General features: G+C 37.6%; 1 protein-coding gene across 3 annotated transcripts in view; it reads left to right on the plus strand.

Moving 5' to 3' along the window:
* LOC105382532 (inositol hexakisphosphate kinase 2) overlaps positions 1-15,697 on the plus strand; it is a 45,138-nt gene that overhangs the window by 21,811 nt on the left and 7,630 nt on the right. For 2 of the 3 annotated variants that reach the window (XM_011552432.3, XM_011552433.3), the window contains exons 2-3: positions 4,367-4,450; positions 13,439-13,612. In XM_011552432.3, coding sequence (XP_011550734.2) covers positions 4,367-4,450; positions 13,439-13,612 — 258 coding nt within the window. Of the gene's footprint in view, positions 1-4,366; positions 4,451-6,209; positions 6,575-13,438; positions 13,613-15,697 lie in introns of those variants that run through there. The other variant, XM_011552434.3, reaches the window with a different exon arrangement.

Below are 15,697 nucleotides of genomic sequence, written 5' to 3' on the forward strand. Positions count from 1 at the left end.
AAAAAAGTGTTTGTAATAATGTATGCCATTTGTGACTTACTAAAATTAACGGGCAAAAATTGACCTTTGCTGACCATTTCAAAACCTAGTAAGCGCCATTGACAATTTTAAAACCTAGTAAGTCATTTTGACTTACTGTGTTTTAAAATGGTTGGTGGCTCTTACTGCGTTTTAAAATGGTTTTCGTGGCATCTTTGATTTCGCAGGGTGGAGTTACTAGGTTTTTAGAAATTTTATTTTCGTTTCTAAGCCGTTTTTTGATATTTTGACAATGCAGGAATGTGCGGAATCGCCTAAAATAATGTATAAATCAAAGACCCGTTTTTTTTTAAAGTTGGCGCTTACTGTGTTTTGAAATTGGACAGCCGAGGGGTTGCAGTGGGCGAGTGTGGGCGTCACATAATATTACGTGGGCGGAAAAATGCTTTCAGAGATCAAATAAGGGCTTCTATTATGTAAGCCCCTTTTACCACAAGGGTATGTGGTTACGATTCTCAACCTAATTGCTCGTTAGTTCTCGACTCTCGACAAATAATGCCTATCGTTCAGATTATTTTGTTGATAGTTGGAATATGTTTTTACTTATTCATTTAATTATTGATTTTATGTATCCAATCTACACTCGCTATTTCTTTTATATGTTTCTCTATCTACTGTGTTATGTTGATATAACTTTGTCAAAAATATATTTTCTTTCATTATAATCATTTGCAACGGAATCAAACAATACCTTTATACATTTATTTTTTGGATAAGGTTATCGATGGATGTTTCCAGTGACCATGAATGTTTTAATGTTTTTAATGTCGAAATTTAAAAAAGTAATATCTGCGGTCTGATTTTACTAATACTACTACTGTGTATACTTCGTAATACAGTGTGTTTTTAGCCATTTCTGTTTTGTAAATCTCTACCTGAATGACAGCAAGAAACCATATTGTTTTTCATCTCGGCCATGACATGATACAGTATGCAGTGTTGACGTTTTGTATTCTCGTGAGCATTTATTTACACATGAACGATTTTTAGCCCTAGAGTGGTTCCAGCCAATCGAAGGTCGGTTATATCCGTTCAGTAAACACACGGGCGATTGATTCTGCTGATCCCCGGAATTCTATTTTGAAATAATCTAAATTCAATATTCAGCCATCTGCCCATTCGCTCCATATTTATGATGCTAATTTTAGGATTTATATGTTTGTGTTGGACTCCGAATTTAAATGATTTGAGATTGAGTTAGATCATAGATAATTACAAATAGTGATAATTATAACTTTACCATCACCTCCGTCCAATGAATTAGATTTTAGGCGTAAATGCCTAAACTACATAAGTTTTTTTAATAATTATTGTTATAAAAATGGGGAGTAAGTACTCCCCAAACGCTATAAATTGAGATGTTTTGTTCGGCTGCCAAGCACGTTTTAATAAACACGAGACTTTTAATGTAGGTACTTTAGCAAAATCACAAATTAAGGGTCAACACACTCGGTGATTCATTCAAGTAGAATTCTGCCTCCAGAGATTCCTCCTAAATGTTTCAGTTCTTAACAAAAAATATGTAATATAAACGGTGATCTCATCCCTTGCACGATTCCTCACTAGGTAGGACAGAGGTTTAAACTATAAAGACTATGCTATACATAATAATATAGAACAAATTGTTGTGTTATCTGAAAAATTATCACATGATTAATTATTTTATTCAAGAAAACTGTGCTTAAAAGGACGTGCGTGAGTGTGTTACCCTCTTCCCAGGTGTGCTATCTTAAATGTATACGACTCTTCACTTTAGCATGGAATATGGTTTTAGTCTACCCCATAAACATGACATGATAGAAAATAAACTTGCATCTTTATTGACATTTCGTGCCTACACAACATTTTGGTGCTGATAAAGGCAACGGTCGTGGAAATATATTCCGAAATAGGGAATATGCGTAATTTTTTTTAATACTTTTATTGGATAGTTTTACATCACTTTATTATAGTAAAAAAAAATTCAACGCCAAAATAAGTAATTTAAGGTATTTTAAAGAAAGTTAAAAAATTACAACCATCACGACCACTTTGAAATTCCCGTCAGGATGGCGGGCTGTCGTGACGTCATAATCGTTTAATTTCACGGCTCAGAATAATGAGTCCCGTCAGTCGGCATAGATTTTTTACCGAATCAAGTAATCACAGAGTATTTTTGTATTTTCAACAAACCAATGTTGTCATGGTAACAAACGAAAAAGGAAGTGTATAAAGTGTGATCAGTGGCTGTTTTGTAATGGTAATAAAGTGTGACCAGTGGCTGTTTTGTAATGGGAGCTCGTAAATAGCTGCTAGTAGCTCTTTTGAAATGGGAGCGCGCAAACCAGAGGACCTTTGTACACAATATTACGCTATTATGGCAATATGAATATAAAGTAATATTTGTATTGTATGTAAGTACTTACTGTAACTTTGGTTCTCAGTAAGAGAGACTAGGGTTAGTGGGTCATTCTATTCTATTATCTGTGGGGGTGTAAGAACCTGCACCTGGCTCTCTTGAATGGAACCATTGTGCATATCTCAAAGGTCTAAACCCCCTTATCTAAACTATCGAATAAGAGTATAAAAATATATGCATATTCCCTAATATTTGGGCACACGGCTCTCGACTTTTCAATAGTCTTTGCTGTCCTTTTCCGCAGCTGGTCACAGTTTACTCGTTCATACTGCGTAATAAATTTAATGTGTCCAGTTCTTCTGATTACGAGAAGTCTTCCATAACTTAATTTAGAAAAAAATAACAACTTTTGAAATATACTAACGACTGCCATTATAACCTAAAAGTAGAAAGAGCAACTTGTGTCATGTTCGTGTCATAATACTTACAATACAAATTTAATTTTATTGTGTTGCAATATGGAGCATATTTGAGTGGCTCGTTGACTAGCGAATGGCTGTTTACGCCTCATTACAATAGAACAACTAGTGGCAGCCCATACACTACCAACAAAAAATATAAAAAGTCCGAAACTTTGCAAACAAACAAGCATATCAAACAAGAAGTGGAGAGGTTATAGGAGGCTAGGATCTACTCGTATTGGAAGAATTTTTATGTGATCCATCGTATCTGATCACAACGAGCATCACAAATACTCGGTGACATTAACATTTCTTTGTTTACACTTGACATTTATTTAACTATACGCAAACGCAAAGAAGTTATTATTCTGAGATTGATATATAAAGAATTATGACGTCACATCCGCCCTAAGAAAATGGGTGACGTTTCTCGGAAGTTAGAATTTACCGAAGTTTTTTTGTACTTTTCAACTTCATTTACTTGCTCAAAAATAAATTATAATCAAAAATAATGATGGAGTCGTAGTTATGAAACAACAAAGTTTATTATAAATAATATTTGACCTTTATTTGAACCACTTGCATATTCCCTATTATACGGTCCCATTATTTTAAATAACTTATGGAATTGAATCATAAGATTTCTTAGTCTGTATTTCAAATTATAATTGAAAATGATCAAAAGTTACATGATATACATATATTTGAAGCTAAGTTACGCTACGAACCTGCATCATTTCTAATGGAAATTTTATAATAGCCGTTAATCCTTATGCTATGAACGTGTTATCACAAAACACCGTAATCAGCCTGGTGTGTTGGCTGAGCTAACATCCAGCACTAGATTTATTGTTCATCATAATATTTAATTACCATGAGGGCATACTTCTCCGAAATTAGAGGTAGGCAATGCAGAGCGTAAACAATCGTGTTTGCTGACCTTTCATGTTTTGCCTACGTTGGTAGGGATTGCAATCCGGTCTGGCGTATCCATAACAAAGGTTTAATTAATTCCTAATTATAAATGTGTGAGTATGTAGAAATATAATATGTAAAATTTTCTGAACTAACCTACCACCAGAGTGTAATCAATGAAACCATTTGCTGGTTAAATTATGTATAGTACCTATAAAGTTTCGGCAGACGTCATTTGTAAACATGCCTCTTTGTCTGTGTTTTCTTTTTGTTATGTTTTAACGATTTTGTGTACGTACGTCACCATCTTTCGAGTAATTGATTGATTGAATATTATTATTTATCAATCAGTAATCTTCCATTACAATAAATCTTCATATATTACAGTGTGTTCTTTCCTTTGTATTATAATATCATCGACATGGCTTTCTTCGTAAAACATTTTATCCAATTTACTATCTTATAATTGCTGAACTATGCGGATAATAAATAAATCAGCCTATACGTTCCGCGTTATCTAATCTACCTAAGTACTGGAAAGGTGTTTTGCTTTTGTATACAGTGGCTAGTTCTGTTATACATTATAATGTATATTTTGTGTGTTTGTCGGTAGGTCCGCAGCAGACGCCTTCCCGAGCTTCACCAAACTGCCCTCTCCGTGCGCTCCGCTTCACTGCAACCCAGATATTTTGACGAGGTAACCAAAGTATTACATATTATTCTAATCTATTATAAAGGCGAAATTCCTCTTGTCTCTAAAATAAAACTTCTATGCCTGTTGAATCTTTGGAGGATTTATATTCATCATATAGGTTGAATGTTGAAAAGTAATTAACAGCAGTGAATTAAAGCTACTATGTTAGATGGTGATGATGGCTGGTATTGTTGTTGTATGTCAGTGGACGTGGAGCCCGATCGATATTGTGTAATCTAAATTACCTCATCAAATGTGATTCAGGCTCGGTTATCTCATATCTGATCTGATAGTCATGTTTATTTTAGGCTTCGATACGGTATGGCAATTCCAAAATTTATCATCCCGCTTATAAGTAAAATACAATATTTAAAAAAATTGACCTCCAAAAAGTCTGAGATACCCGTCATATCCTCCTTGGGTTTGTACTTTGATTATAAAAAGAGGAGTACTTACTTTTTTGTTGGTATGTTCCACGAAAACTCTAAACATGCATGGATTTTTAATCCTTTTTTGTATGGCAGAAAAATCTTCAAATCAATCAATCACAAATCATTCAATCTTTGAAGCGTCCGTAGTCGAGCGGGCCTCAGTGATCGTAACTGATCGCTGAGGTTAAGCAACAACTGACACGGTCAGCCATTGGATGGGTGACCAATTTCAAGTGGTGCTTTTCTGGACGCTTCCGTGCTTCGGACGGCACGTTAAGCCGTGGGTCCCGGTTGCTGCTTCAGCACAAGCTTGCTTGTGTTGGGGTCCACCAACCCGCACTTGGCCAGCGTGGTGGACTACGCCAAAAACCCTTCCTTCATTGGAAGGAGACCCGTGCCCCAGCAGTGGGGACGTAATGGGTCGTGATGAGAAAAATCTTCAGGGGTATAAATGTAGATAATGTAGATATGATTTGAATATTTAAGTTGGTTGTTTTTTAAGTTTATCAATATTGATGATGATGAGTCGGTTCTTTTTACTTTTTAACCTTTAAAGATTATTTTGTACTACTCGTATATTTGTACACGTTAAGTATTTTTTGCATTTTCCTACCACTTCTTGGTTTTATTTTTATTCCTTGGGCCTTGTATGATAATTTTAAAATCTGCATTTCGGAAAGTGTTCCATGAAGTCGTAAACAAGGTGTGTTTATTACTGCCGAACCCTGGGCCAGGGTCAACATTCTGCGGTTCATATAAATTATTGTGTGCAGGCAGTTACAGTTTGCTCCGATATTTTTAGTTGATGTGCTCGAACCAGCTGCGTTGTCGGCTGCTCCGTAAATCTACTTCAAACTGGTCATTATCTTCGTTATTATGAGTACACGGTTATCTACTACTAGTTCTTTGACTGAGCACTTTGTACTCGTCAAGGAATTTGATTGACATTTCCAGAAACAACGCTCTTTGTCCTATAAATACGCAGTTTCGCTCCATATGGTCACCATTTTATAGAAGCTTTGAAACAAAGATAAGTTGTACTTACCGTTTGGTGAATAATAAACATATCTTTGTTGAGATGTGGTGCCAAGAAGGCCTTTGATACGCTGAAAACTGCTGAGCGCTTTTATGTGCGAGTTTTATAGCGCTTCGGTCTTGTGTGGTGATGTGGAGGAGGTCAAGTGGAGTTCATTCACTGAGAGTGGTTGAGCAGGTACCAGGGTGGACCCTCGGCAGCAGCAGGCGGGGACAATGGCGGCGTCCCCGCGCGCGCCTGTGTGCGTGCGTGCACAGACACACACAGCGAGCGGCCCGGGCCGCGCAACATTGATTTACTCGTGGGCCGTGCCATCGCCTCAGTCACCAGTGCGCAACGCCAAGAGAAGCAAGTGTTCAGTGTCGTCAACCTCTTTTTACTTTGAGTTACATTTTTTTTGTGCTGTTCTTAGCTCCAACAAAGAAAACCTGTTTGAAACTGTCTGTGCAATATCCCCCGTGAACTTGTTTGATACAGCGTTTGTATTTTTAGTGATTTTGGTCGCCTGGTACGCTCTACCTACATAGTCGGTTCCCGTGTTGAGTAACATTGAGTGTTAGTGTGGTGATCGTGTCTGTTAAAAGAATCGGAAGGTTTAACTGTGAACGTGTCCCAATTAAGGATTTCATCACGAGCGGGTTAAAGGAAATTTATTGTCAAGTGAGTATAACTTCTAATATATCTTAATTCTATATTTTAATACCAGCATGTATTTTGAAAATTAGCTCATCATGATTTTCACAACATGGAAAGTATTTGCTGATTCTTGAGACACCAATATTCTCATTGACTTGCTAATTTAACAAAGATACAACGCTTATGGCTCCAAACATTTTGCTCTTTATGCTATTTCGTCTCAAAGATTTGGGATACTTTACAGTTACATCCGTAGCTTGCGTGCAATAGAAAATTTAGTTCCTTCTCTAACTGTAATAATTTATATGTATACATAATTATCTTAACTTGATATATTAACTTAAAATCTATTTATTACTGTATTTTATCTGAATCTTTTGAATTTTTCCAATATTCTCGAACCATTGAATTTAAACGATTGTTTTGTTAACGCCAATTGTCAGGTGATTTGACGTCATCAGTAGATATTCAGCACAGAATTTAAAACAAAAAAAACAATAATTGTAGAGCACAAGCAAACGACAATCTGACTTGGCAACAGGCTTCCAAAGCTTTCTTGGACCGATCAGCTGATCTCGAATGAAGGGAAAGTTATAGAGATATCGTGTGATTTATTGTATATTGAAGAGTGTGGCCTTGGAACATGTGACGCTACCACGATTGGCTGTATTTGGGAAAATACGCATGTTGTCTCAGTTGTTTTGCATAAATAAACCTATTCTTGTTTTATACTGATAATATTTTATATCACCATAGTGGTTATCTAATAAGGAAATCATCACTGTGTGTTGCATGAATGCATACTCGTGTTCTCTACAACGCCGTCTTCACTACACGTTTTTAAATATTATGCTTTACCAAAAACGTGACCTACAACAAGGTCTCAACGCAGAATCCAACTGGTATTTTCGTTCACATAATGAATATTCAATGCGCATTTATTATGGTTTGCCTTTCCTGTCGTTTGCACTCACGAGTCACTTTACTCCACTAGCTCGGCTACCGTATCCGGTTTCTTGCACGAGGGCAATGTTATACTCCAGTTTGTGTAGAGTCTGCAAGTGCGTGGATGGTTATCATGTTTGTCCGACATATTGGTGCGGTGGTGGGCTGCGTACACGCAGTGAAAGTGGTGCCGCGGCCGCGTCCGTGTGTCGCAAGTCCACTGCGCCTGCCTCTAGAAAGCTCCACGGAATATTCCACTCGGAGGCTGCTCGCCGTTCTACTGGGTTCCGCTGTAATTGCATTTACGACGGGCAATTCAAGGAGACCACTAAGTTCAGCATTCACTTTTACGCGTTGATTAGCGTTAATTGCTTGGAGCAATAAATAAGCTGCATCAACTAGCCAAAACGCTACAATGAAGTTTCGTCGGGTGATAAAGCCTGACTCTCCACACTTGGCTGCCGGAGCCGGCAACGCGTGTAAATCCACGTGAGCGAGTCATCGTCTCACCGTTTTTATAACACACTGTCGTATTTGTACCAGAGTTAAAATTATTATTGTGATATAGTTCATAAAATAATTATAAAGCTCAACATGAACACATGCGCTTGCCAACCACGCGTGGGAATACATCTAACTGGTGTCTGTCTGAATAAAGCCAACACGATTCTCTCAGCGTTTGTTAAATAATGACATGCCACTGATGCCACCTGTCTCGAATTATGCAATAGCTTTTAGCTCAAGCTGTTTTATTTTTCAACGTGTGGTCGCACATGTCTACATTGGCAGGTCAAGCTCATGGCAAAGTACAAATGAGTACTTCTCATATATTTAACCAAACTGGTTCTGCTCTGCTAGCGGCCGAATTAAACATAGTTTATTTCCTTATTCCGAGTCTCATCCAATCGAATGATAAAGATAAAGATAAAGAAACATTTATTCGACACATAGACAGCAACAACAACAAAAAGAAAAATACAGACTTAAAGAAAAGAAAGAAATACATATACAAGATAACAAGGCCAAAAAAATAATAATAAAAAATGAACATGAGGCAAAAAATACAGGCAAAATATAAAAACAATAACACAACGGGTTGCTGTCCGGAGTGTCGAAACGGCACCAGCTCAGCATGAGCTGTGGACAGTAAGGCCACAGCGCTGATTTTCAGCTGGCCCTTTTAAGTGACCTCAGTCACGTACACGAGTACCTACTTAACTATGTACAAACAAAAAAAAAAAAAAAAAAAATAATAATAATAATATATAAGTATAGGTATATGGGACGTGTGTGTTGTGTGAATTACTGTTATGAGTGTGTATGGTAAGTAAATAAATAATGCAGCTTACATTAAAAATATATAAGTATGTGTGTGTAAAATCTGTAAAAAATAAATAGTACTTGTTAAAAAATAATAATAATATATATACTAGAAATGTTGAAGTGAATGAAAATGGTGAGTCAGTAAAATTGGCTGGCACTGGCGTCTTCATTCATGAAGTAACAGCAAAGGAACATCGACAGTGTGTTGATCTTTACACCGCAGTACTGTGGTAAAGGTAGATGTAGAGGTATCAGATATATGCACTAGGAAGCAAACCTAAGGGCTTGTTCCACAATGTCTGGTTAGTGGCTACCTGTGAGATAAAATACATGCTGTCACTGTCAAAAAAATAATAACAGAAAGTGACAGCATGTATTTTATCTCACAGGTAGCCACTAACCAGACATTGTGGAACAGGGGCTATGTGTAAGGCTCAGTTTAAAAAAAAAAACAAAATATTTACGGTCACCGAGTCATATATATATATATATATAAATTCCAATCAACATTTAATAGTACATCGTACAAGCAGTATTTAATTATGTAAACAGCAGCAGGTACAAATTTAAAAATAAAATTATTAGGTTATAAATGTCTGTTTTGTTGTGATGTGGCACCGTTGTGGACCTCGTTGAATGGGAAGTCGGACATGTTTTGTTCAGTTTTATTTTCATCGATTTTTACGTTATAAATAGCCGCTGCATGAAGCGTTTCACGTGATCCTGAATCAGTCACAGTTTCTTCACCACTGTCGTCAACGCACACACACAAAATTATTTCTCATTTAGTTCTTTAGCTTTACCGTCGTGGTAGCGTTTGGCATTGTTGCATGTAGCATGTTTTCCCATGTAATAACGAGCTCAGTGTTGCAAGACGCAGTTATCTAGTGCGGCACGCCATCTGGAACCATCTGTCCCAGTGACCTGAATGTTGGCTACATTCGGAGGTTCGCCGCTACGCACTCGCTCCTATGCGCCCGAGGCCCGCCCCTGTCGATAACAAACGACATTTCCTGTCAATGACTTCTGAACCCGAGCGGTGATAGCTGCTGAATCACTGACACAAATATCCTTGACCGAGATCTTGAAATTCTTTCAAGTGTTTCAATAATGAACATGTTAAATGAGGTTGACGATTTTACAAATTCATAGTATAGTAAATGTCAATGTTTGCGTAGTAGAAACACATTGCCGTAAGTTTTATTATTCTGGGCGTGCAAAAGGACCCCGATGAATTCACTGAAGTACAGCTGAATGTCATGTATTCTTGGGACAAGAGGTCGGATGGCCTCGTCTGCCATTCCAAACATGCTTATACGAAAATAATTAGTTATTTTATAAATCTTGAGCTATCAACTATGTCCCGGATTGTCATCGGTAGTTGAAACGATGATGTCACTAACCTTAATTTTATCAAAGACGAAGATAAGTTACCTTATTCGTTTGTTGCATAACTCGGATGATGCAAGATAGGCTATCTGCCACACTGTGTACAATCAAAAGCATTATGTCCATGTGCGGTGTAGCCAATGCGTAATTCTATGTGCATATGCGATTAAACATCGCATGCTAATATTTTGAAATTAGGTCGAATGAAAAATATATGTTCTGTAAATCCTAGTGGTTTATTCTATCGTTTATTGTTCCTTTCAAAGCCGCAGCTGTTCTTTCTTTACGAACTAAATGTTCATATCAAATCATTTAGGTTATGCATTTACTATATTCTATTAGTTTTTCACATAATAATATTTTATGTAAGTATGTCATTATTGAACAATTATACTATACTGTGTGTTCAATTTGCTTACTCGCGAGGGTCATGGCTATAAGGAAAATAGTTAGTTTCAGTAGTTGTAACATTGACAGCGTCCCCTGTTTCCTGAGTGAGTGCTTCCTCTTCCTTATACTCGTACATATTATGTATCTGCTGAATTTGAATCTTAAATGCTTTAGTTTCACGATATTCTATTTTCATTGTGTGAAAAAACTCTTTTCCAAATCCATTGATTTTCAAGTAACATTATTTATGCGTCCATCAAAATTATCAGTTCGTCCTATCCAGAATTTACCAGATTTGTTTGATTGTGACACTGCTGACCTTATTATCTACGTCCAAATAAATGGCTTGTTGTGAGCATGTCTAAACGGGCATTCGCTTTATCAAATGTTTAGGTCTTGACTAGACTGACGCCATAAAGCAAATGTTTTAATTCTGACGCCCATAATTTCATATCAGTTATTTTGTATGTATAAATTGGGCAACTAAGTCGGATCAGGAAGATTGCCAGAATAGATACAGGCTGGTACGCAGTTGCCGGAGACTATTTGTGTACATTTATTTGAGGCTGCCTGTAGTTATACTACACCAGTAACCAAGGTTTTGTGCAACATCTTGCTCCATGTTTAATCCTTGCGATAGAATTGTAGGGAAAGTTTTATGTGGTCGCCGGCAGGACTAATTTCTAAGTTATTGTTTTTTCATTTTCTATTTACGAATATCTGTAGTGTTAGGTTTATTATCATGTTCTTCCCGTACCTTTATGATGCTAGAAAAGAAAAACAGCATATTGAGCATGTGCCGCTTTTATAATACGTGCGATGTAAAAGGCATTGTACCTTTGCACATCAAACATAACATTAAAGATTTCCACTGCTCTTTCAGAAACATATTATGCCTTTTAACAGATGTTATGGTTGTAAAAGAAACTATATGGGTAGTAAACAAATATTGACGGGTTTAAACTACATATTACGCGAGCGCACTGGCAGCTGTAAATATTGTTTGATAAATCGGGCCGGGTAGTGGTGGAGCGTCACACAGCCGGCGTAGTGTCGGGATCGCGATCGCGTCTAATTTGGTGACGAGTGGTGGTCGCGACGTGGCCAAGTTGGTCGACGCACTGAGGCCCGCCCGCCGCCCGGCGCGCGCGTCACAGAGGCTCGTCGTGCTCCCCATAACATTCTCATAAATACTACCACTTTGTTGGCACCCAACGTGTTTGCTCCAAGAACGGAAGTGGTGGGCGCCCCGATCTTTGCATTGTTTTTACCAGACAAATGCCGCTATCTGATCCAGCTGCTTATTAATAGATGCAGCTGACACTCTTAATACATTTCTTTCTATTACTCAGACTGTGCTTGTAAACAAATCTTTATAAGGTCATCACCACCAGTTTTTGATTGCTTTAATAGGTTCTGAACGTGATGCGGGTGCGTGCTGTCATGTTGAATGCGCCGAAATTAGATTTAAACCGGTCTTTATCGGCTTTAGATGAGTATTAATTTATATGTAGAGGTCAAATAACTCTCCAGGGCAGTGTCTCGAATGTTCTGCACCCTTGTCCTCGATGGTGGACGTGACAGCTGCGAGCAAAAAGTAAAGTGGTCCGATTGGTTGCCGACCAACTCGATCCTGTCCGTAGTACATGAGTTTTTGTTACTGGTGAAGTGAGGGGGCCACTGTCTACACCGGACAGAGTTTACAGTAGCGTTTCGACAGGTTTCCCCTCGTTGTCACCATCAGGCATATCCTTGATGATGTGTGTATTGAGCCACTTTTACCAAGTCCGGTTTCATGACCTTACTGTTTATTGTGATCTAGGTCGGCTCTAGTTTCTGTCATATTAGTCAAATCCTCAAGTATTCAATTAGTTTTCATATTAAACACTTATAAAATTATGCTGTGCTGACTTGTTTATACAGCTAGCGATATCAAACGGTCGTGTTTATTAATGAGTGTGTTAGTTGCTAAGTGAAGGCAACTGCATTGTACTGTTGTGTCACTGCTTTCAAATCAAAATACATCGCAATTTGTGAACATTGTTGAATACATCCTAAATAGGAATCATTGTTCTGGTTTCAATGGCGAGCCTTTGTTTTGTTTCATTTGTTCAGCGCAACTCAGTACTAAACTTATTAACTAGCTAGTTGTATTATGTATCTTAGTTATAACGTGAATCTATAATAAGAATTTCGAAACTATTTATAGCTTCTTTGAGCTGCTAAAAGTGGAGTACCCATTGTTATGCTTTATTTCTGTATTGTTATCGAACTGTTGTTTTCTCAATCAATGTTTTTGTATTCAGATGATATCGGCCACATTTATGACGACTCACCTTTATATTTACGTCTGAATTATTGTTAATATTATCACCCTATAAATACATAGCTGTATGACGTATTACCAACGCTAGCGGGGGGTATATTTGTTTGCTCTTAGATTTGCTTTCCTGTGTTTTCGTTTCTGGTATGTTACTACGTGTTCGAGATACGACCTCGTTTTGTTTGTTTTGATCATTTATAGTTTGTAACATTCCACTTCCACGCTTGCGATAATTTTCTTTGTCAATATGGCAACAAGTTGCAAGTCTACATGATATTTCATAATTTGTCATAACATTATTATAATTTATAATAATCCAACGCATTAAACATTCTTGACTTGCTAAGTCATAGCTAGTCTTTGTTTTATGATTTTTCCATCAAATGGTAGGGATCTCTATATGCTTATGTCGTAGGATGGTTTGATTTGAATTGACGAAGGATATTGCGGATGAAATTATTTAATTCGACGACGAAATATATGTGGTGGCCTTACGGAATGTCTGTTCTGTGTTGCAGGTGGACAGCGGCGGCGGCGGGTCTGCCGAAGTGATGGTGTACTCGCTCGGCTGGGGCATGGGCGAGCCGGAGCGGCGCGGCGCAGAGCGCAAGCGGCAGAGCTCCTCGCACGCGCTGCTGTCGCCCACCTCGCCCTGCGACGACGTGGTGGACGTGCTGCCGCTGCACAACCAGGTGTGTAGCGCATCGACAGTATTGTCACTCTGCTAAAACCAGGCCAGGTGGGTAGCACATCATCCGTATTGTCACCCTGATAAAACCAGGTGTGTAGCACATCGTCTCAATGCGGTTTGTCTGCCGTGCTGTCTGATCTGTACTATAGAGGGAAGGTGCGTACCTAAGTGTAAATTGTCGCTGGCATTCCGTGGAACAAGGAGTTGGGCAGCGGGGCGGTGGCGATCTCTTTGCTCTATGTCACAGCCACAGCCAACATCCCCATTTCCTCGAACATTTCTTCAACCCAGCTAGAACTTATAACTACATACTTAACTACTTTGTTTAATACTACGACGCTTTCCAGTATGGATATGTAGTACGATTTGCATTTTCTACGCATCCAAATTCCGATCACAACTCGTGCTACTGTATGGTTTTAAATTTGAAGAGTTATGAATACATAACTTTCACATCATGGCTACACGCCAATTATTCCAGAATTTCCACAAATATGAGTCATTCCATTTCGGTCAACTGGTTGCATTCTCTATGACTGTAAAGTGGCTCAGTGAATCCACAGCATTTCGCTGTTGCGACTTCCGAGACATGGTCTAATAAAGATTGATACCAGTTTGTTGATGAATTTGTTTCTTCAGATCGTCTTGAAATTCCTATGCAAAATGTATTGCACTTCGGTACGCTAAGCTCGTCAAGATTGTCTGTTCGCATTTATAGTGCATTTGATCCGCATATTGATTTAAATCGGTCAATGAAACGTGATTCTTAGATCGTTAACTTTGTAACTGTTATGATTTTCAATACTTCCGTGCTACAAAACAGGGCTGTATTCGAGAACATCGCCAAATCGATAGTTCTATATTTTAATTCAGTTGGACAACCTCCAGATGTAAGTCCATTTGCATTAGTGAATATTGTGATCGCTCCATTAGTATGTTGAAAGAGTGATTTTATTTATTATGGCGACATGCTTTCGGTGTTTTATTATTGGAATACATATTTTTATATCACTTATATTTATTGTAGTAGGTAGAAGACAACATAAGTGTTTGTTAACCTACAGTTTGCAATTCTTCCTTCTTAAAGACCTTTATAACTCTATCTTATAACTTTACTGAGTTGGATTTAAGCCATTATTACTCTATCTTATAACTTTACTGAGTTGGATTTAAGGCATTATTATAGATCTGTTTTTGAGTAGGTTTCATGAGAAGTGGTTAATGTGTTAGGTCAAGAACCTATGGAGTGTGCGGCAGAAACATTATTTAGTTCACCCGTTGACAAATCATTCATAAAAAGGCGATAATCTATTTTTGTGCTCACTATTATATTTAAAAAGCAATCGATGAATCATTTTAATTGAAAAGATATAGAAATTTCGCGTCACTGTTATAAACACATTGTGATAAACATGTTTTGGTCACGAATCAGGAGAAACCCACGCGTTTCTTCCAATCTATATTTAACTAACGGATATAGAATATAAATGAAACCTCCAACCGAAAAGGCTGAATTGATTAAAACGAGTCTGGTGCCCAAAGTGACTCGGATGCCCTAGAGAGTGACTGTGGGGTCGACGCTCCAAGTGTGTACGAGTGTAGGGTCAGTGTACCAACAGCTGTTCAACATACATGTAAATGCACCATTTATCAATATAATAATAAATACATTTGTAATACTTAACAGCAGTCGTGAAAGTAGGCGTAGTTGTAGCTGCGGTGTTTTAATTTTAAATTAGCTTTAAAGCTAGCTGCTGCTAGCTTTAAATGCGTAGTTCCAACAATGTTGTTGTCATAAATCATTATTTGATTGATGAATTGATTTGCTGACTATTTACAATGGCCGCCTGAAGTTAGTTGGGTGTGTAAAGTGTTATTACTAAATAGAAGTCGATGTTATTTTATTCTATGAAGTAACAGCGTAGTTTCTACCATGTTTCCACGCTGTAGCAATAACTATTAGGATGGTTTTTAGATCACAGAACTCAAAGTAGCAATTCTGTGGGTTGTTATTCATAACATGTTATTTGTTTGATAATGCGTAATATCACGTAAAGAAAGAATAATAAAATCAACTGTTTGGAAA

This window comes from Plutella xylostella, chromosome 8 (genome assembly GCF_932276165.1).
Source record: "Plutella xylostella chromosome 8, ilPluXylo3.1, whole genome shotgun sequence".
NCBI lineage: Eukaryota > Metazoa > Arthropoda > Insecta > Lepidoptera > Plutellidae > Plutella > Plutella xylostella.